The sequence below is a fragment of the Hyaena hyaena genome, unplaced genomic scaffold (genome assembly GCF_003009895.1).
Source record: "Hyaena hyaena isolate Hyena2069 unplaced genomic scaffold, ASM300989v1 scaffold_806, whole genome shotgun sequence".
Taxonomy (NCBI): Eukaryota; Metazoa; Chordata; class Mammalia; order Carnivora; family Hyaenidae; genus Hyaena; species Hyaena hyaena.
Window position 1 is genome coordinate 120,342 of NW_024081440.1, and position 23,397 is coordinate 143,738.

Sequence of the window (23,397 nt, forward strand, 5' to 3'; positions counted from 1 at the left end):
TAAGTGTCCATCAATGGACGAATGGATCAAGAAGATGTGGTTTATCTATACCATGGAATACTACATGGCAATGAGAAACAATGAAATCTGGCCATGTGTAGCAACATGGATAGACCTTGAGGGTGTTATGCTTAGCGAAATAAGTCAGGCAAAGAAGGACAAATATCATATGTTTGCCCGTATAGGAGGATTAGGAGGAACTTAACGGAGGACCATGGGGGAGAAGAAGGGGGGAAATGGTGGGGGAAAGGGAGAGAGGCAAACCATGAGAGACTCTTGAATGCTGAGAAACAAACTGAGGACTGATGGATGTGGGGGGGGAGGGGGGAAATGGGCATGGAGGAGGGCACTTGTGGGGATGAGCACTGGGTGTTATATGGAAACCAATTTGACAATAAACTATTTGTAAAATAAATAAATAAACTCAGTACAATCTCAAAAAAAATGAAATGACAATTGTGATCATGGAGTTTTTAAAAATTTTTTTATGTTTATTTATTTTTGAGAGAGAGAGAGAGAGAGAAAGAGAAGGCACAAGCATGAGCAGGGCTCGAACACGTGAACAGCAAGATCATGTCTTGAGCTGAAGTTGGATGCTTAACTTACTGAGCCACCCAGGTGCCCGATTATGAGGTTTTAAAAGTACATTCAAGATTTACTATTTGCTTCAAGAAATCTGAAAACCTTGATCAAAATCTCAAAGTTTTTTTTGAGGGGGTGGGGGTACTTTACCAAGTGATTCCACTTTCCCTAGGAGAATAAACATGCAAAGAAGAATATTAAAAAGTAATGAAGGAGGTGTGCCTGGGTGCCTCAGTTGGTTAAGTGTCCGACTTCGGCTCAGGTCATGATCTCATGGTTCAAGGGTTTGAGCCCCATTTTGGGCTCTGTGCTGACAGCTCAGGGCCTGGAGCCTGCTTCAGATTCTGTTTCTCCCTCTCTCTGCTTCTCCCCTGCTCGCACTCTGTCTTTCTCTAATAAATAAACATTAAAAAGTAATGAAGGAAATTTGCTTTATATATTAAGAATTATAAAGGTTTGATTGAACCAAATAATTGAGAAGTAGCTCAGTATACACAGAAATGTAGTATATAAGAGGCATTTTAAACCAGCTAAAGAAAGGGTTGGGGCACCTAACAAACCATTTGGAAATAAAACACAATTGTATTTTACCTTAGAATAAATTGCAGAAAGATTAAAAATTTTAATGTGAGAAATATAAGTAAAAAAATTATATATAAATATTTTGATAATTTTAGGGCGGGGAAAGCTAGAAATCATAAACCAAATGGTGAAGTTGACAATCTAAAAATATGTTTTTATAGGGTTAAAAAAAAGTGCCAAAAACAAGACCAATCGAAAATAACAAAATGCAGGCAAATGCTTATATATCAGGAATAAGTCCACATTCCCAATATACAAAAAATCCTCAAATGTAAGTGAGAAAAAGAGCAAATTTTAAAAGCATGGAAAATTCAGAGCAATTCAAAAAAGAAGAGACACTAAAGTCTGATAAACATATGCAAAGATGTTGAACATCTCAAAATTTCAAATTAAAATAATAGATCATATTTTTCCAGGGCGCCTGGGTGGCTTAGTTGGTTGAGTATCAGACTTCAGTTCAGGTCATGATCTTCTAGTCCGTGGATCCAGCCCCATGTCAGGCTCTATGCTGACAGCTCAGAGCCCGGAGCCTGATTCAGATTCTGTGTCTCTGTTTCTCTCTGCTCCTCTACTGCTGTCTTTTTCTCTCTCAAAAATAAATGAATATATTAAAAAATATATATCATTTTTCTGATCATGTAAGCAAAGATTAGAAAGAATGATGTTAGTTATTGGCAAGGTTTTGGGGAAATGGGTATTTCATAAGTTATTAAAAGTAATACCTGGCATTTATTAAGCACTTATTATTAGGTGCCAAACATTGGGCTGAATATTTATATTCATTATCTCACTAAATTATGATAAAATAAAAGAGAAATATTTATATTCCCCATTTTACAGAAGAGAAAAATCACAGAGCTAGAAAAGAGGGGGAGAAACGGTTTTTATTTTATTTTTTAATTTTTAATTTTTTTTTCTAAGAGACAACGTGAGCAGGGGAGGGTCAGAGAGAGAGGGAGATACAGAATCTGAAACAGTCTCTAAGCTCTGAGCTAGCTGTCAGCACAGAGCCTGATGCGGGTTTCGAACCCACGAACCGTGAGATCATGACCTGAGCTGAAGTTGGACGCTTAAAGGACTAAGCCACCCAGGCGCCCCAAGAAATGGCTTTTACATCCAGTACTCTGGATGGGAATAGAAATTGGTGTAACTAATATGAAAGCATGTATCAAAATCTGAACTACATACATCTTTAACCCAGGATTTCTACTAATGGAAATTTATTCTGAGAAATAAAAAAAATATATATGCACAAAGATGTAAGCATAAGAATATTAAAGACAGTACTGTTTGGGAAAGATAAAAAATGAAATTAAAACACCTAATAACAGAAAATTGATGACGGCACATCATCATCATGATGGTACATCATCGTGGACTACTACACTGCAATTACAAATTATGATATAGATTCATATTTGACATTTAGTGTGTATAATACTGATGGTCAAATGACAAAAGTAGCCTATAAAATAGCAGGTATATTATTATCTCATTTAGAGAAAATATTGATCTACATGTGTATTTGCATATAAAGGTTAGGAGTACATAGAAATAAGATGTTACTGATAGTTAACTCTGGATGATGGAATTTCAGAGTTTGCTTTTACATCTTTCTGTATTATATTAATCTTTACATAATGAGCACAACCTTTATAATGTGCAAAAAAACTGTAATCGTCCTTTTAGAAAAGAAATTTTAAAAATTCTCTTAGGTTTCAGATTAGTAAGGAAAATACATAATGATTGAGTAACCATTGGCTAATTCAGTGAAGAAAATGAGAACATGCAATAGAATCTTGCTCCTTCACAAATATATAATACTGAGGCGGGAGGAGGGAGGACAAACCAAGAAACAGACTCTTAACTACAGAGAACTGAGGGATACCAGAGGGGAGATAGATGGGGGGATGGGCGAAAAAGGTGATGAGGATTAAGGAGTGCACTTGTGATGAGCACCAGGTGTTGTACAGAAGTAATGAATCACTAAATGCTACACCTGAAACTAATACTGTATGGTATGTTAACTAGCAGGAATTTAAATACAGCTTGGGAGGAAAAACAAAATACTGAGTTGTTACATCTGTAAATTAGAAGTTTGAGGTTATCTTATATTTTCACCTCTCCTCAAGCTTCTATCTAATTAGTCACTGAGGTTGTTTTCTAAATTTAACTTCCGAAATGTTCCTATCATCCGACCTTCCTAACCACTCCCATTGTCTCAGGCAATCTCATCATTTTCTCCAACTCCAGATTGCTTTCCTTAGTTTAAGCCCACAGTTTTCTAACGGGACTGTTTCGTTTTTTTATCTCATCACAGCTTGGCCATTTTTCCAAAACATAATCTGATTATGTTGCTTCCTTCCTTACTTACCACAAGATACTATAAAGCTTTAAAGCCACAAAAGGTTCTGTATGATTTGGCTGTTCTCTCTCCCACCAATTCCATATTCTTTCCTGATTCCACATATATTCTACAGCTAACTACATACAGTACATTACTTAGAAAGCCCTAAATATGTTGGGCTGTTGCAAACCCCTATGACATTACAGATGCTGCTTCTACTTCCTGAAACACTTTTTCCTTTTGCTCTTTCTTCCACTGCTCTTGTAGATTTTGACTCAACTTTCAAGATTCAGCTCTTCAAAAAAAATTTTTTTAACATTTATGTTTGAGAGACAGAGAGAGACAGAGCATGAGCAGGAAAGGGACAGAGAGAGAAGGAGATAGAGAATCCGAAGCAGGCTCCAGGCTCTGAGCTGTCAGCAGAGAGCCTGACCAGGGGCTCAAATCCAAGTCGGCTTAACCGGCTAAGCCACCAGGCGCCCCGATCCAGCTCAAGTATCTTTGTCTGGAAGCTTTCCCTTACTCACCCAAGGGGAAATGATGCTTCTTTTTCTATGCCATATCTTATTTTTGTGTTCCCAATGCATACAAGAATGCCAGGCACATATATTTACATACTTTATATATTTTTGTTGAAACGTTTAATGTAATGTCCTGCTAGCAGGAAAGGACAGACATTACACTTAAGCATTTGGTCATGTTTAGAACTGTTGGCACACTGCCTGACACACAGTAGCAAATAAAAATATTTAATAATAAAAAAATGAAGCTCTGCCTTTATTGAATGTGACAGCACATGTATAACACTCACTTTTTTAAAATTTTATTTTAGAGACAGAAAACATGAATTGGGGAAAGGAGCAGAGGAAGAGAGACAGAATCTTAAGTAGGCTCTATGTTCGGCTCGGAGCCCGACACAGGGCTTGATCCTATGACCCTGGCATCAATGACCTGCACAGAACTGAATGAGCCACCCAGGCGCCCCAACACTCACTCACTTTGAATATGCATTCACAATGCTTTAAATTGTGGTTAAGTATCTAATTTTCTCAAAACACTAGTTTCTTTTTGTTAGTATAACTTTGTATCCTATTTAGTCCTGTTGAAAAATGCCTTTTTCATAAAAACAAGATATATTTGACTGGCTGTTCAAAAGAGCTGTTAGCAATTCTTTTTTCTCATTTCTTTAATCCTATTTATCTTAAACAACCCCAAGATTTTGTTGCTTCATTTTTTAATATGCATGTTTAAAAACGTAATTATATGACGTATATTTTAATATGCAATGTTTTTATATACTATGTCTTCTTTATATGTTATATAATATGCTACGGTTAATAAATTCATTCACTCAATAAATGTACTTAAGATCTATTATGTACCACAAAAGTAGAGATGATGTTGTGTGATGATATATAATGAAAACTTAACCCTTACAAAACAAAGGTCATACAACCAAGATTATAAGCTCCTGTAACCTATGCAGTTCTCCTTGTGATTACAATTTGTACAGTGCTATTGTACTGGCTGACCTGTTAAGCACTTGCCATGTACCAGACAGATTTAATCGCTTTACAGTTAACCCTTTAACAACATAGATTTGAATTGCATGGGTCCACTTATATGTGAATTTTTTTCCAATAAATACAGTACAGTACTGTAAATGTATTTTCTTTATGATTTTGTTAACATTTTCTTTTCTCTAGCTTACTTTATCATATACAGTATATAATACATTTAACATACAGAATATGTGTTAATTGACTGTTTACGTTATCAGTAAGGCTTCTAGTCAACAGTAGGCTCTTAGCAGTTGAGTTTGGGGAGTCAAAGTTATACTTGGATTTTCAACTGTGTGGGGGTTTGAGTCAACTGTATGTGCATTCACTTATGTAATCATAGCAATCCTAGCCTTCTTATCTCCATTTTGTAGTTAAGAAAATTGAGTCACAAGACTGAGTCACTCACCCATAGCTAGTAAAGTGTTGGAGCTAAAATTTAAACCAAGCTGAACTGCACTAGAGCAGTGTTTCTTAATCTTTCTTTCATCACTGCACCTCTTCCAGGTAGTTCTTTATGCTGTTTTTTTCCTAATCACTACCCTCCGATGGAGTTTTAATACCAAAGCCATACTGTGTATCTGTTTATGTACTATAGTACTTTAATATGTAAACCTCTACTCTCTCAACAATTGTGGCCCCCTTTGTTCCTGTCATAATGCATACTCTAGTGCCTTCAATTTCTAAAATTGGGGTAAAATACACATAACATAAAATTTACCATCTTAACCATTTTTTTAAGAGTTTATTTATTTTGAGACACTGAGAGAAAGCAAATGGGGAAGAGTCAGAGAGAGAGAAAGAGAGAGAAAGAGAGAGAGAGAGAGAAACTGACAGACTCACAAGCAGGCTCCACACTGTCAGTACAGAGCTCAAAGTGGGGCTTGAACTCAGGAACCATGAGATCATGACCTGAGCCAAAATCAAGGTTCGGACACCTGACTGATCAACCCAGGTGTCCCAGCCATCTTAACCATTTTTAAGTGCAATTTGGTAGTGTTAAGTGCATGAACACTATTATGCTAGAGCCTGCAATTTTATTTTTTTAATTAAAAATACTTTTTAAATGTCTATTTATTTTTGAGAAAGAGGGAGAGAGAGGGAGAGAGGCAGATAGAGAGAGCGAGACACAGAATCCAAAGCATGATCCAGGCTCTGAGCTATGAGCACAAAGCCTGACATGGGGCTTGAACCCACGAACTGTGAGATCATGACCTGAGCCGAAGTTGGAGGCTCAACCAACTGTGCCACCCAGGTGCCCCTAGAGCTGCAATTTTAAAGCCAATCTTCTGTATGCATTTTGCTACAAATTGTGTAGAAGGCAACAGAAGCTGACATTTCCATTTTCAAGTGTCTGCTCTTGTATAGGGAGCATATCTGTTTTATCCTTTACTGTATTTGCCTCAGAATGATGCCTTGGCAAGTCAGTTATGAGAGTTCACAGGAGGCCAATTAGTCCTATCCTTTAAAACCCCTTAGTTACAAATACTCCTAAGTAATTGGCCTACATATTTTTAGCGAATATTGTGTAGTTCTCCTGTTCTCTGGTCCATCAGCTGTTGCTGCATTGCTTCCTTCTTCCTCTTGCAGGGATGCCAGCACCCAACTGGGTCTAGAAGCTATTAGTATTTTGTCCCCACCTAGTTGTGTTTGGGTTCATAAGGATACAATGTTATGTGGTCATAAACGTTCCATAAATTTAAAACTCTGCTACCTACTTGATTTGTTTTTATGTGAGGATTCAGAGAGACCAAAAACTATGCTGTTACCATCACCACCATCATCTTCCGACAACATACTCCTCCTCCTCCCAACCCCTTCCTCCCAAGGCTAGACTTTGAATCACTGTGACGTACCTAGGCTAACCACTTTTAAATATTGCTTAAGAGAGTAGCTGGTAACTCTTTACAACATTTGCTCTTTTTTGTTGTTGTTAACTATACAAATCAAACAGTTTTGAAAGACAACACTTTGATAAACCAAGTTTTTAGCCTTTTTAAATCTATCATAAAATTGCCTTTAAGAGATTTTTTGTTTTTCAGTAAAAGAAAAAAAAATCCTCAGGACGGTAAGAATCCCAGACAGTTTCACTAAACCAAATTCTGTACCAAAGAGTACAGAGTAAAAACTATTACTGAACAAATTATGTCATGTAGCCAATCCGAGTAACAATCACATTTTTTCACTTCGGAGATAAAGTGACTGATGCATGGCTGGCACTCAACTACTTGTTGAATGAATGACCTGGGAAAAGCCAAAGTTGGTTGTCTCCATTTCAGCAATGTACTTAGCAACCCTTTTTAACTCTCTTCTCTGGAAAGAAATGTCTCCCTAAATCTGACTCCATCCATGTTTCAAAAAATTAAAGATAAACTATTGTTTTGGAATTCTTTGTTAAGCTTTTCTTCATATACCAAAACTGACTGGACTCCAACAACAAAAAAATCCCTTCTGGAAATTTAAGCCTACCTTTATGCTTACGGTACTTTTTAAAAGATTAAACCATAATTTAATAAACAGCATGATGATTTTGGCTGGATTATCCCCCCCACCACTATTAATACAATGTTATCAGAACTGATTCAATTAGCTATGCAAATATCAAAACTTTTTTTTTCCTGTAAAATACAAAATGGACAAGAGATCTACCCAAATCATTAAATGTGACAAACAGCAACAGAACACCCAAAGTCTAGTTTACCTAATAGATAACGGCCTGCTATTTCGTTCCACAGTTCCAATACATAAACATCTTTGGAACCTACACAAAAACGTCGCACTGGGATATTATTACATACTGGATTATAAACCAGACACCATTATTACTATCAGTGCTCTAGCAATCCCATTTCTTTTTCTCTTCCTCTCATACGCGCGCGCGCGCACGCACAGTCGCACAGGGAAGCCCCCAAATAATTGCCTCTGCAGGTTCAAGTGAATTTTTGTTTCTTTTGGAACTCGGGATTCGTGCGGCCTTTGGGATGATGAAAAAAGAGTAACAAAAGGCATCATAAATATGACCCATCAGCCATGTCAAAGAGTCTAGGCGTTGCGGGTGGGGTGGGATGCAGGTCCTGATAAAGGAAAGTAAACAAGGTGACAAGTGAGGAAGCAGTTATTATTGTTTGTACGTGCGTCTGTTGCTTTCGGGGGGCAGGGGGGAGGCTGGGAGGTACTCAGGACACCGGATCGGCTTTGCTGCCTCTTTACGGAAAGACGCAGCTCCCTGAGGAGGAAAGGAAAGAATTCACTACAGCGTTCCTCCCCAAGACTTAATTTCGGAACCGCGGAAGGCCCTGCCCGGCAGCAAAGCTGTCAGTGTCAGAACTGCCACGATCCCCGTGGTTCTGCCCACAGAAACGAAACCTACGTCTTCGCCCCTTTCAGAACATCAGTATATCCTCAAACCTCTTCCTCTCTCTCCGCTGCTCATCTGGCAGACGACGAGCCGGATAAGGCTGGAGAGCCCAGTCCCAAGGTAGAGAGGGCCGCGGGGCCCCTGGTTCTCGGCCTTCTGAGCCGCTGCCCCCTCGCTCACCCACCTGATGCTCTTTCACCACTTCACTGAGACAGGGATACCGCTCCGAGATCCATCGGTAAAATTTGGGGACTCCCATTTCGACCGTCAACACTAATTCCAGTCAGGGCCAAACCGAAACCAAACGCCCCGCCGGGGCCTACGCCGCAGCCTCCGGCCGTCGCTCTGCAGATGACAACACACCGCCCGCCCGACCATAGAGAGCGCTCGCCGGGCCTAGAGCGGCCGATTCGAGGCCGCATCCCCTGGGCGGGGCTCAAATCCAGGGTGCCGCCGCGCGGTGGTAGTTGCGTTTAAGAGCACGGCGGCGATTTGGTGTATGAAACTTACTTCTGGAAATGCCTGTTGATTGAAATTGCCTGTACTTTATACGTGGAAGTGGTATGAAAACCTCACGAGCCTGCTGGAAGATTTTTGGAACCGTCATTTTTGTTCTGATTGCTTCTGTGTCTTGGGATTACTAATCTCAGTATTTTTCAAAACCGATTTGAGACATCTGGTGATTTGGTTTAGTTTGTTTTGTTTGGCAAGGGGGGTGGTGGGCATTTCTCTGAGAAATTGGTTTAGTTTTGTTTGGCTAGGGGGAGGTTGTTTCCTTTGAGGAATATAACTCTATAAAAAGGTTTCTTTTAAAAACTTTTTTTTCCGATTTATTTGAAAAAATCTAACTCCCCTCCACTCCCAACCAGTTTCCCACAGTAATTATATACTTACTTTCACATTCATGTCTCCTGGTTTTTATCGTTTTTTCCCCCCCTTCACACTAAACTGTACAGAGAAACATAATTCTATTAAGCGAACTTAAGTTCTAATGAATTTTCCATTTGAATGTAATAACCTCATTACTTTTTAAGTATTGAGAATTATTTTTAATATCCTGCAAAAAATTTACGAAAAATTAACATAAAAATATCTTTAATTATAAAATCTTGACGAAATTTTAAGGGTCTTCCACTAGATTCTGTATTCTGGTAAACTCTCAATATGGCAGCATCTTTAAAGTTACATTATTTAGTCTTCATAGTGATACTCCTTGATTTATGTTTTTTCCTATTATATTTTCAACCATACAAAAAGAGAGTCGTATTAAGTGAACTTGCTGTGTGTTTTATGTTTATATGTTTCACTAGACTGGAATGTCAATTTCTAGAGGCAGGGGAGGTAGCGTGGTGCATACATTTAGCATAGTGCTTTGTCCATGGTATTTATTCAGTAAGTTTCTTTTTGTTCAAATGAATCCTTTTTAAAAAACTTTTTTTAAAGTTTTATTTATTTTTTAAAAGTAATCTCCACACCTAACGTGGGGCTCGAACTCACAACCCTGAGATGAAGGATCACATGCCAGCCAGGTGCCCCTCAAATGAATCCTTATGCTAGCTAGTACTTACAAGAAAATCAGAGTTGTAAAAAGAAATTAGGCTGGCTTGTTTAAATACGTTTTTTTAGAGCATAAAAACCTAAGATGTTACATTTCTCAAGTTATAATGAACAACATATATTCTCTCTCTTTGCCCTACCCTGCTCATACTCTTTCAAAAATAAACATTAAAAAATTTTTTAAAAAGAAAGCAGTTTATTTCTTAATAACAACATATATTATTTTAAATATTATTAACAATAAGGGAGTTAATACCAGTTGCTCCGAGAACATAAAGAAACTTATTTATGTTGTACTTAGGAACTGAATAGATATAATCACAGAATAATACCAAACACATTATTTTTAGATTATTATCATATTCTTGGAAATAATTTCATTTCACATATATGGAGTCCAACCAAGGTACATCTGGCATAGTAAGTTTTCATCAGTAGCTTCTTGTATAAGGTAATGTACATGTCCTTCAATAGATAACGGCAGCCCTGTCACTCTATTTCGAGTCTTGATTACACCCTGCAGTCGCTGCTCGATGTCCAGAACATGGGTCTTGGCCTATAAGAAGAAATTAAAAATCATAAGTGCTAAAAACCCAGTAAGATGTGGATGTTGATCACTTGAAATTACTACTTTTCTGTTATTTAACAAATGTTTATGTTGTTTTATGGATCATTACCCTTTTTTAAGATCAAATAAAGACAAAAAAAAATGACAAATACTACAACTTGAGATACTGGTTTTGAGGCTTGCAATGTTAGTTAGTTATGATGTTATTTCTTTTTAAAGTAGTATCTACACCCAAGGTGGTTGAATTCACAACTCTGTGATCAAGAGTCGCATACTCTACCAGCTGAGCCAGCCAGGTGCCCCAACGCTTGCAACATTAATCTAACATCAACTGTTACGGACATGTTTCTGGAATATGTAAAATACCAGGGAATCTCTTCTACATTACAATTCTAGAAAAATAATAATTTAAAACTTACCCTGAAAATGCTAATAGCACTTAAAATATTTGAATGAGTAACAATAACAACAGTACTCTAAAAGCCTAATATTTAGATTACGTTACTATGTGTAAATGGGAGTTCTAAGCTACTTGGAATGGTACATTTCTCTCAATAACAAAAGAATATCAAAATGCAAAAGTGAGAATGATGTTATTAGAATAACAATCCTCAATCTATTCTCACTTATTAAAAATGATTATCTGCAAACTCTGAGACTTAATATGAGCACAGAGTGAATTGCTATATATTAAAGCTTTGTAAATTCATGTAATTTGTGTTCCAAGTTTTTCCTACTGTATAACTGAATTGTCTATACTTACATGTGTATTGAACTCTATTACACAAATGATAATGTTAACATTAGTAATGACAATAAAGAAAACTTATTGGCACTTTCATATCAAAGAACTAGATCTCAGGGGTGCCTGGGTGGCTCAGTCGGTTAAGTGGCTGACTTCGGCTCAGGTCATGATCTCATGGTCCATGGGTTCAAGCCCCGCATCGGGCTCTGTGCTGACAGCTTAGAGCCTGGAGCCTGTTTCGGATTCTGTGTCTCCCTCTCTCTCTGCCCCTCCCCAGCTCGTGCTCTGTCTCGCTCTGTCTCAAAAATAAATAAATGTTAAAAAAAAAACAAAGAACTAGATATCAGAGTATTCACTGGTCAGTCACTGACAGCATTTAGAATCAATTCTCATTTATAGACACAGAATGTCAGTTCATATCAAGCTACACCTTCTACTGACCTTTTCATTGACAACTTCCCCTGTTTCATTCAGTGGTGCTTTGGAATGCCCTTTCACTGGTTTACTCCATTCCACCAGAGGATCATGTAAAAAAGTTTTTAAGACACTAAAATGTAAACAAATGTGATAATAGGATGTTATTTTTGTAGAAAGAAGTCTCTCTACAGTCAGCACCTAGGTGAAAAATAGGTGAAGGATTAGAAGCTAATGGTAATACTCTTACAACACACATTACTACTGCATCAGTCAGATCTGTGAACTTAATGTTTTGGGGTGAGGGGCTGAAAAGAAAGAGAGGGAAGATAGAGAAGGATCTGAGGTATTTTTAGAGAGTAGAGTAAGGTGAGTTCTGTGTGCCATTTCTAAATGCATACTGTGAACTTCAAATCAACTACCCATGGAAAAACCCATTCAGATGTCTTACAGGCAGTATTTCTAAGACAAAACTCATTACCCTTTCTCAAACTATTTCACCTGGATTCCCCAAATCAGTAAAGAACCTCATTCACTCATTTGCTCTAAACAAAAAGCTAGAATTCATCCTTGCCTCCTCTTCCTCTTAACACTCAATTCTACCTCCTAAATCCCTTTAGAACTCCTCTACTTATCTCCATTTCTATTGTCACTACCTCATCCAATGCACCATCATTTTTCTCTGAGTTACTCTAGCAGTCCTCTGGTTTTCTAGCCTTTAGCCCAAACTGCAACTGTAATTTTTCTACAGTGCAAAATCTGATTTCATTTCCTCTTTTTAAAATTTCTTCTTAAAAGTTTAAATGTGTAGAGGCGCCTGGGTGGCTCAGTCAGTTAAGCATCCGACTTCAGCTCAGGTCATGATCTCACGGTTCGTGGGTTCGAGCCCCGCGTCGGGCTCTGTGCTGACAGCTAGCTCAGGGCCTGGAGCCTGCTTCGGATTCTGTCTCCCTCTCTCTCTGACCCTCTCCTGCTCATGCTGTCTCTCTCTCTCTCTCTCTCTCAGAAATAATAAAATATTGAAAAAAGAAGTTTAAATGTGTAAACCAGCCTGTGTGGACTTTTCGTAATCTAGCCTTGCTTATCTAGGCACCATCATCATAGCACCATCTACTTGAAGTAGAGAACTTAAAGTTCTCTCTACTCTAGAGAGACAAAATTACATTTCTTAGGCAGTCCATGCCTTCACTTGCCTTGATATTTTTATCACTCAGAATACTCTCTTCCCATTTGCATGGTCAATTCGATTTATCTTTAAGGTTTCTGCTACTTCCTCCAGAAATTATTTCCTGACTTCCCCAGATTGGGATAGGGGCTCTTAGTGTTTCACAAGATGCTATGCTATTTCAGAGAATTTGCCTTTGCCTATGTCTAACTAACCAGTATGTTCTACCAAAATGTCTGGTAGAGAGCTTTAAAGAAAGAAGGTGGATACGTGAGCTTTAAAAGTCCTTTTAAAAAACTACTTACTGCAGCTAACCTCATATTTAATGGTGAAAGACTGACTTCTATACCACTAAGATCAGGAACAAAACAAAGATGTAGACTTCTCATCTTGTCTATCTGATATTCATTTTGCTAGGGCAATTAGGCAAGGAAAAAAAGGCATGAGATTGGAAACGAAAAAGTAAAACTATTTTTATCTGCAGACAATGTGCTGTTGTAGAGAGAAAAATCTTAAGGAACCTACAAAATAACTATTAGAACAAATAAACGAGTTCAACAAAATTTGCAAGATAGAGATAAGTATACAAATATCTAACACTAATAAGGAATATAAAAGTGAAATAAAGAAAAAACTCCATTTAGCATAGTATTTAAAAAACACTTTGAAGCACATTTTAAAAAAATATAAGACTTGAAAACTAAAAATTATAAAACACTATTGAAAGAAATTACAGAAGAATTAAGTAAATGAAAAGACATCCCATGTTCATGGTTCAGAAGAGTCAACATTTTTGAAATGATAATACTCTGCAAACTAATTAATAGATTCAATGCCATTCCTATCAAAATCCAGGTTGGTTTTTTGCAGAAGCTGACAAAATGATCTTAAAATTCCTATGGAAATGCAAAGAATCCATAATAGACAATTGCTTTATCAAGCAATCTTGATAAAGAAGAGAAAGCTAGAGCACTCACAATTCCATATTTCAAAATTTACTACAAAGCTACAGTAATCAAGACAATGTGTTGTAGTCATATGGTTAGACAGAGATCAATAGAACACAACTGAGAGGTCAGAAATAAAGCCTTGCATATATGATCAACTGATTGTTCACAGAAGTGCCAAGACAATTAAATGGAGAATAATATATTCAAAAAATAGTGTGAGGAAATCTGGATATACACACCCAAGAGAATAAATATGGACCCCGACCTCACACTATAAACACAAAATAACTGAAATTGATCAAAGACTTAAATATAAGAGCTAAAACTACAAAACACTTAGAAAACAGAAGCATAACTGTTCATGATTTGGATTATGCAACAGTGTCTCAAATGACACCAAAAGCACAAACAACAACAATAAAAATACATAAACTGGACTTCATCAAAACTAAAACAAAATGTGATATACAACAGAATATTACTTGGCAATAAAAAAGAATGAATTACTAATACAGGCTACAACATGGATAAATCTTGAAAACACTATGTTAAGTGAAAGAAGATGGACATAAAATACCATATGTTGTAAGATTTCATTTATGTATGAAATGTTCAAAATAGGCAAATACATTGAGACAGAAAGTAGATTGCTAGACAATGACAGGGAAGTAGGGATGGAGAGTAACGGCTAATTTCTTTTGGGGGTGATAAAAATGTGTTATAATTAGCAGTGATAGTGGCACAATCTTGGGAATATGCTAAGAACCACTGTAGAGTACACTTTGTTTTTTTTGTGTTTTTTTTACAGAAAAACATTTTTATGTTTTAGCAATAATAATATTTTACATTCATATGATAATGATAGATTTTTCTGGCTGAAGTTAAAAGAGTTTATATAGATATATAGCTTTTTTTTTTTTTTTACAAATAGTTTATTGTCAAATTAGTTTCCATATAACACCCAGTGCTCATCCCCACAAGTGCCCTCCTCCATGCCCATCTCCCCCCTCCCCCCTCCATCCATCAGTTCTCAGTTTTTGTCATCATTCAAGAGTCTCTCCTGGTTTGCCTCTCTCCCTTTCCCCCACCATTTCCCCATCTCTTCTCCCCCATGGTCCTCCGTTAAGTTCCTCCTAATCCTCCTATACGGGCAAACATATGATATTTGTCCTTCTCTGCCTGACTTATTTCACTCAGCATAACACCCTCAAGGTCCATCCATGTTGCTACACATGGCCAGATTTCATTATTTCTCATAACCATGTAGTATTCCATGGTATAGATAAACCACATCTTCTTGATCCATTCGTCCGTTGATGGACATTAGGCTCTTTCCATGTTTTGGCTATTGTGGAGAGTGCTGCTATGAACATTGGGATACATGTGCTCCTATGCATCAGCATTTCTATATCCCTTAGGTAAATTCCTAGCAGTGCTATTGCTGGGTCATAGGGGAGTTCTATTGTTAATTGTTCGAGGACCCTCCACACTGTTTTCCACAGGGACTGTACCAGTATACATTCCCACCAACAGTGTAAGAGGGTGCCCATTTCTCCACATCCTTGCCAGCATCTCGTGTTCTCTGATTTGCTCATTTTAGCCATGTAGAGTACACTTTGAAAGGGTGAATTTTATGGTATGTAAATTATATCTTTTAAAATGTGAGATGAGGTGCCTGGGAGGCTCAGTCGGTTAAGTGTCTGACTTTGGCTCAAGGTCATGATCTCACGGTTCATGGATTCAAGCCCCGCATTAGGCTCAGTGCTGACAGCTCAGAGCCTGGAGCCTGTTTCAGATTCTGTGTCTCCCTCTCTCTCTGCCCCTCCCCCACTCATGCTCTGTTTCTCTCTGTCTAAATAAGTAAATAACTTACATATAATGGACACACAACATTGTTTTAGGTATACGTGACTTGATATTTGTATATATTGCAGAATGATCACAAGAAATCTAGCTAATACCCATCAACATACAGTTACAAATGTTTTTTCTTGTAATTTACATTTGTTTACTTATTTAAGTTATTTATTTACTTAACTAATCTCTACACCTGACATGGGGCTTGAACTAGAGATCAAGAGTCGCATTTTCTTCCCAACTGAGCCATCAGGCACCCCCTTTTGGTAAGAACTTTTAACATTTACTCTCTTAGCAACTTTCAAATATACAACACAGTATTATTAGCTATAGTCACCATGTTGTACATAATATTGCCATGACTTATTTCATAACTGAAAGTTTGTGCCTTTTTACCACCTGCATCCATTTTGCCTACCCTCCATCCCCAACCTCTGGCTACCACCAATCTATTTTCTGTCTATGAGCTCAGTTTTTTTCTTCTTTTTTTTAACTTAAGTTTTAATTTTAATTCCAGTTAACATATAGTGTTATATTATGTACACTAAATGTACATAAGTAATTCAATGTACAATGTACATTGTAAAGTAATTCAATAATTCCATACATCACCCTGTGCACATCATGACAAGTGTAATCCTTCCCATCACCTATTTAACGTATCCCTTCACCCCACCTTGGTAACCATCAGATTGTTCTCTACAATAAGAGTCTGTATCTTGCTTTGTCTATTTTTTCACCTTTGCTTGCTTGTTTTATTTCTTAAATTCCACATATGAGTGAAATCATGTATTATTTGTCTTTCTCTTATTGACTTATTTCATTTTAGTATTATACTCTTTAGCTCCATCAATGTCATTACAAATGGCAAAATTTCTTCCTTTTTTATAACTGAAGAATATTCCATTATATGTGTGTTTGTGTGTGTGCATATATACATACATACCAAGTCTTTTTTTTTTGAAACTTACTTGTTTAAATTCAAGTTAGTGAACATACAGGTAGTAGTGGTTTCAGGAATAGAACGCAGTGATTCATCACTTATGTAACACCCAGTGCTTATCCCAACAAGTGCCCTCCTTAATGCTAATCTACCACTTAGTCCATCCCCCTATCACTCCCCTCCCCTCCAGCAACCCTGTTTGTTCTCTGTATTTAAGAGTCTCTTATGGTTTGCCTGTTTTTATCTTCTATCTCCTCCTCTTCCCCTATGTTTATCTGTTATATTTCTTAAATTACACGAGTGATATATGATATCTGTCTTTCTCTGGCTGATTTATTTGGCTGAGCATAAAACATTCTAGGTCTATCCATGTTGTTGCAAATGACAAGAATTCATTCTTTCTGATTGCTGAGTAATATTCCACTGTGTGTGTGTGTGTATATATATATATCTATCACATCTTTGTCTATCAGTTGATGGACATTTGGGCTCTTTCCATACTTTGGCTATTATTGATATCACTGCTATAAACATTGAGGTGCCATGTGCCCTTTCAAATCTGCATTTTTTTAATCCTTTGGATAAATACCTAGTGGTGCAATTGCTGGGTCATAGGGTAGTTCTATTTTTAATTTTTTGAGGAACCTCCATACTCTTTTCCAGAGTGGCTGCACCAGTTTGCCTTCTCACCAGCAGTGTAAGAGGGTTCTCCCTTCTCTGAATCCTTGCCAACATCTGTTGTTTCCTGAGTTGTTAATTTTAGCCATTCTGAAGGTGTGAGGTGGTATCTCAGTTTGGTTTTGATTTGTATCACCCCTGATGATGAGCGATGTTGACAATCTTTCCATGTGTCTGTTGGCTGTTTGGATGTCTTCTTTGGAAAGTGTCTATTCATGTCTTCTGCCCATTTCTTCACTGGATAGTTTTTTTTTGGTGTTGAGTTTGATAACAAACTATAAAGATAAAATCTTTATGTATTTTAGATACTAACCCTTTATCCGATATGTCATTTGCAAATATCTTCTCCCATTCCGTCGTCTTCAGTTTTGTTGATTGCTTCCTTCACTATGCAGAAGCTTTTTATCTTGATGAGGTCACAATAGTTCATTTTTGCTTGTATTTCCCTTGCTTCTGGAGACACAGCTAGTGAGAAGTTGCTGCGGCCGAGGTCACACAGGTTGCTGCCTATTTTCTCCTCTAGGATTTTGATGGTTTCCTGTCTCACAATTAGGTCTTTCATCCATTTTGAATTTATTTGTATATATGGTGTAAGAAAGTAGTACAGTTTCATTCTTCTAAATGTTACTGTCCAGTTCTTCCAGCACCATTTGCTGAAGAGACTGTCTTTATCCCACTGGATATTGTTTCCTGCTTTGTCAAACATTAGTTAACCATATAGTTGTGGGTCCATTTCTGGGTTTTCTATTCTGTTCCATTCATCTATCTGTCTGTTTTTGTGCCAGTACCATATTGTCTTGATGACTACAACTTTGTATAATATAGGTTGAAGTCTGGAATTATGCCTCTAGCTTTGATTTTCTTTTTCAAGACTGCTTTGCCTATTTGGCATCTTTTGTGGTTCCATACAAATGTTAGGATTGTGTTTTAGCTCTGTGAAAAATACTGTTGGTATTTTGATAGGGACTGTATTAAATGTATAGACTGTTTTGGGTAGTATAGACATTTAAACAATATTTATTCTTCCAATCCATGAGCATGGAATGTTTTTCCCTTTCCTTGTGTCTTTCTGAATTTCTTTCATAAGCTTTCTGTAGTTTACAGTGTACTCTTTAATTAGGTTTAATCCTAGGCATCTTATGGTTTCTAGTATAATTATACATGGGATTGATTCCTTGATTTTTCTTTCTGAGGTTTCATTATTGGTATATAGAAATGCATCTGATTTCTGTACGTTGATTTTATAACCTGCAACTTTGCTGAATTCATATATTAGTTCTAGCAGGTTTTTTAGTGGAGTCTTTTGGGTTTTCTATATAGAATATCATATCATCTGTGAACAGTGAAAGTTTGATTTGTTTGCAATTTGTATGCCTTTTATTTCTTTTTGTTGTCTGATTGCTGAGGCTAGGACTTCCAGTACTATGTTGAAAACAGTACCATATCTTCTTTATCCATTCATCAATCACTGGACACTTGGGCTGCTTCCATATCTTGGCTATTAGAAATAATGCTGTTATAAACATCAAGGCATATGTATCCCTTTAGATTAGTGTTCTTGTATTCTTTTGGTAAGTACCTAGTAGTGCAACTCGGGGATCATAAGGTAGTTCTATTTTTTTCTTTTTAAGACTCCACAATAAGTGATCTCACACACTTCTGTCTTATTTTCACTTAGCAGAAATGCCTTCAAGCTCTATCTATATTGTCGCAAATGGCAAGATTTCCTTCTTTTTATGGCCGAATAATATTCCATTGTATATCTATACAGACTTTTTTTTTTACCCATTCATCCATCAATGGACACTCAGGTTACTTCCATGTCTTGACTATTATAGATAATGCTGCAATGAACTATAAGTTATATCTTAATAGAGCTATTATTTAATAAAATTTACTTCAACCAATGCAAAGTGGTTTCTATTATTAAAAAAACATATTTAGGAACCAATAATTACACTCAAGATTACTTCTAAGTTGTTTACATAACATAATTACCTCATTAAAGGCTCTCTTTGATCTCGCATCAGCCTCATTGTAACTTCACAAGCTCTTCGAAAAAGACCCTCTGTTCCCATAGGACCCATTCCATTAACCATATTATGAGTCAGTCGAAATGGAACAATTTCTGGAACTTCAAAGGTCTCTCCCTTAAAACAATGCATTTGGTTAAAAAGTAATATTAGAATTTTAAAATCTTTACGCAAAAAAAGAGAACTTCAAGTCTAGACTTTTTAAGCAAAGTGCACAGATACCCTCAAAATATTTATATTTTTATAATATGTAAATATAAAAATATTTGTAACCATATTAAAGGCCTATATCATGAAGGGGCCTATGACTCTACCTTTGATCTAGAGGATGGATGGATTCACCTATCACTGAATTACTACAGTGAGCATTATTATACATAGGGAAATTTTTATGCATTCAACATTTATCTCATATTAACTTCCTTTATGTCCTTCTTGAGTAAAATAAAATAAAAACAAATATTCTCATGTTTTTCTTTCTTGTTTTTAAGACTTTCACTTTAAAGCAGGGAGGGAGAAGAAACAACCAAAAGTTAGATGGTCATATTGCTGAGACAGGGTATGCAACATACAATATAATGAAGTCCAGTTCATTTATTTTCTATCATTCTCAACCTGCCTTTCAAAGGGCATTTTCGTCCCCAAACTTACTGACTCAGTTTCTCGAAATTCCTTTCTTATATGATTTAACAAATACCAGTGGTTTCTCTTTTAATTTGATCTCCTTTGTATCTGTAACCTTAGTTTCCTGTGACAGCAGATGGCAATCCATTCAGAACAAGGATAAAGAAAATAGGGGGTTAATCTACCAGTCTGCCTTCCAGGATCATAACACTGGAAAACTGGAGGGGGCCTGAAGGACTTCAATCCAACTAGCTTAATTTATTCTCAGGCCCCTCTGGACCTAAAGAATTTCCTGGATGTCTGCCGGAGATCTGTGTATTTTGCTTAAATTCTTGGATGATTCTGATTTACTGCCAGGTTTGGAGATCATCACATTAAAGTATTCTGTCTCTTTAAAACTGAATCTCAATAAAATGAACTATCTGCCCATGTTCACATAACTAAGAACTAACTGAATCAGAACTTGAGCCTTTGGATTTCAAGTTTAGTGCTAGTTTTACTATATCACTCTTCTGAGTTCTCTTCATCCTAAGTTGCTTTGCTCAGGACTCTGGTATCCATTGATCAAAACCAGTCAAAAAACTCTCAGTATAACTCAACTGTGATGATAACTGCTACCGAGGGGTATATATTGGAAGAACAGTTGTTGCGGAAAGGCAACTGAGAGAAAACATACAATTAACTAGAATAAGGCACATCACTTACCTTATTGAAGAGACAGTTGAAATCCACATGTACACATTCACCAGTCAAAGAATCAAAGAGGATGTTTTCACCATGACGGTCTCCAAGCCCCAGGATATAACCAACCATTGACATAACTGCGGTGGAACGACAGTATGCTGACCTGCTACTGTACCTAAAGAAAACACAATGCCTATCACATATCCTTATGCATTCTGATTTAATTTAGATTTAATTTTAAACTTAAAATTAAAAAATAATTTTTTTTTAAGTAATCTCTAGCCCTAGTGTGGTGCTCAAACTCACAACCTCGAGATCAAGGATCACATGCTCTACTGACTGAGCCAGACAGGCATCCCTAAAATATTTTTTAAAACATCTAACCATAACAATGTATTCTTTTCTGTTTAACTTACCATGATGTAGGATCAGGGAATGTCCTCAGAAACCACTCATGAAAAACAGGAGGATGCCTGGGTAGGAGAAATTCTTGGAATACTTTGAGTTTTTCAGACAAAGCTGCAGCTTTTGGTAGCATACACTGGCGAAGTTCTTTTCCTGTCATATAAACTCCTGCAAGGTAGAGTGGTTTTCATTAATCACACAAGCCAAATAAGGGACAATTATTCTTTACTGGACAGAAAACATCCATTTTTATTCAAATTGTCATTTAAAAGCAAGAATAGAAAAATTTTCATAAACTTACCTTCTGATATTATAATAAAATATAATACACATTATGTATGTTCCCTTATAATTATCCAAAGTGAAGCCTCTTATTGATGAAAATTAATGGCAACTAAAACTAAAGTTGTGGAATCAACTAATTCCAGAAGATATCACTCAGAATAAATCCAATGTGAAGAGTACCCCTGGAATTGTAAAAATGCTAGAGCCCTCACTAAAATTGTAGTGATCTCTCTGTTAATCAGCATGTAGTATATAGGCTCATGATGAATCATTATTAAAAAACTACAATGGTGCTTTGAAATAATTTATTCTATGTGAAGGCTAGCCTATACAATTCATAAGATACCTGATTCTGGAGGTAGATGGGTGATATAACTCCAGTCTATAAAGTGCCTTTCAGGACCACCTTGGTTGGGATACTATTTTTTTTTAAAGCGAGAAAGTGCAAATGGGGGATAGGGGCAGAGGAAGAAGGGGAGAGAGAGAGAGGGAAAAAGGGGTGGGGTGAAAGAGAAAGAGACCAAGAGAGACAGAGAATCTCAATCAGGCTCCATGCTCAGTGCTGGCCTGACCGTGGGGCTCAATCCCACAACCCTACGATCATGACTGGAGCTGAAATCAAGAGTTGGATGCCCAAATGACTGAGCCATTCAGGCATCCCGGTTTGGTGCTTTTTAGGCAGAGCTAAAAGTTTTAAGGACAAGTTTGAGATTTAAGGTTTTTAGCCTCAAATGTTACATAGTTCCTGTGTGTTCATAGCATTTAAAAAAGGTTTTAAAAATATTTTTAAAAATCCAATAGCAATAATACAACTTATACAATATTTCATCCTTCCAATAAAATAGTCAATAGCAAGTTCCTTGGACTGAGAGTCCAGTGTTTGAGTTTCAACTCTCTAACTTATTAGTGTTGTGAACTTGGGGAAGTTATTTAACCTCTGCACTGTACATAAAATGGGAATAATCACTTAATCAAAAACCAGGCCTATAACATACTTAGCACAATGACACAGTAATTTATCAATATTACTTATTGTTATGGGTTAAATTGTACTCTAAAAAAAATGTGTTTAAGTCCTAACCCCTGGTACCAGTGAATGTGACCTCAATTGAAAATAGGGTTATTGCCTATACAATAAAGTTAAGATGAAGTATTGTATTTAGCCTTTAATACAATATGACTGGTGTATAAAATATTGTGTAAGAAGAGAAAACAGACATACAGACTTAGGGACAATATTGTATGATGACAGAGAATAAAGTAAAGTGATGCATCTATAAGCAAAATAACATCAAATATTGCTAGAGACAGCAGAAGCTGACAGAAAAGCATGGAATAGATTCTCTGCTACAGCTTTCAGAGAGATGGCTCTACTGACACCCATATTTTGGACTCATAGCCTCCCAAATTGTGAAAGAATACATTTCTGTTGTTTGTAGCACTTTGTTATAATGGCCCTAGGGAAATAATAACTATTTTTCTACTTTATTCTGATAACTTATCTATTTATTATTATTTAAAAAAAAATTTTTTTTAATGTTCTTTTTATTTCTAGGAGAGAGAGAGAGAGACAGCGTGAGCAGGAGAGGGTCAGAGAAAGAGGGAGTCACAGACTCCGAAACAGGCTCCAGGCTCTGAGCTGGCAGTCAGCACAGAGCCCGACGCGGGGCTCAAACCCACGAACCGCGAGATCATGACCCAAGCGAAAGTCGGACGCTTAACCGACTAAGCCACCCAGGCGCCCCTTCATCTATTTATTATTAATGTATTGCATCACATGCATTTTATTTTATATTTTTTTTTTTTACAAATAGTTTATTGTCAAATTAGTTTCTACATAACACTCAGTGCTCATCCCCAAAGTGCCCTCCTCCATGCCCATCCCCCCCTCCCCCCCACATCCATCAGTCCTCAGTTTTTGTCAGCATTCAAGAGTCTCTCATGGTTTGCCTCTCTCCCTTTCCCCCACCATTTCCGCCCTTCTTCTCCCGCTTGTTCCTCCGTCAAGTTCCTCCTAATCCTCCTATACGTGCAAACATATGATATTTGTCCTTCTCTGCC

At 36.9% G+C, this 23,397-nt stretch overlaps 2 protein-coding genes across 3 annotated transcripts in view; both read right to left on the reverse strand.

The window, feature by feature from the left end:
* XRN1 (5'-3' exoribonuclease 1) overlaps window positions 1–8,762 on the reverse strand; it is a 121,775-nt gene extending 113,013 nt beyond the window's left edge. For both annotated transcript variants that reach the window (XM_039219313.1, XM_039219312.1), the window contains exon 1: window positions 8,613–8,762. In XM_039219313.1, the coding sequence (XP_039075244.1) occupies window positions 8,613–8,687 (75 nt within the window). In that variant the 5' untranslated portion in view covers window positions 8,688–8,762. The remainder of the gene's footprint in view (window positions 1–8,612) is intronic.
* A 1,405-nt stretch (window positions 8,763–10,167) lies between these two features.
* Window positions 10,168–23,397, reverse strand: part of ATR (ATR serine/threonine kinase) — a 101,187-nt gene continuing 87,957 nt past the window's right edge. The window contains exons 43-47 of the mRNA XM_039219315.1: window positions 21,063–21,219; window positions 20,668–20,821; window positions 19,304–19,455; window positions 11,740–11,845; window positions 10,168–10,541 (exon numbers count right to left, since the gene is read on the reverse strand). Of these exons, the coding sequence (XP_039075246.1) occupies window positions 10,368–10,541; window positions 11,740–11,845; window positions 19,304–19,455; window positions 20,668–20,821; window positions 21,063–21,219 (743 nt within the window). The 3' untranslated portion in view covers window positions 10,168–10,367. The remainder of the gene's footprint in view (window positions 10,542–11,739; window positions 11,846–19,303; window positions 19,456–20,667; window positions 20,822–21,062; window positions 21,220–23,397) is intronic.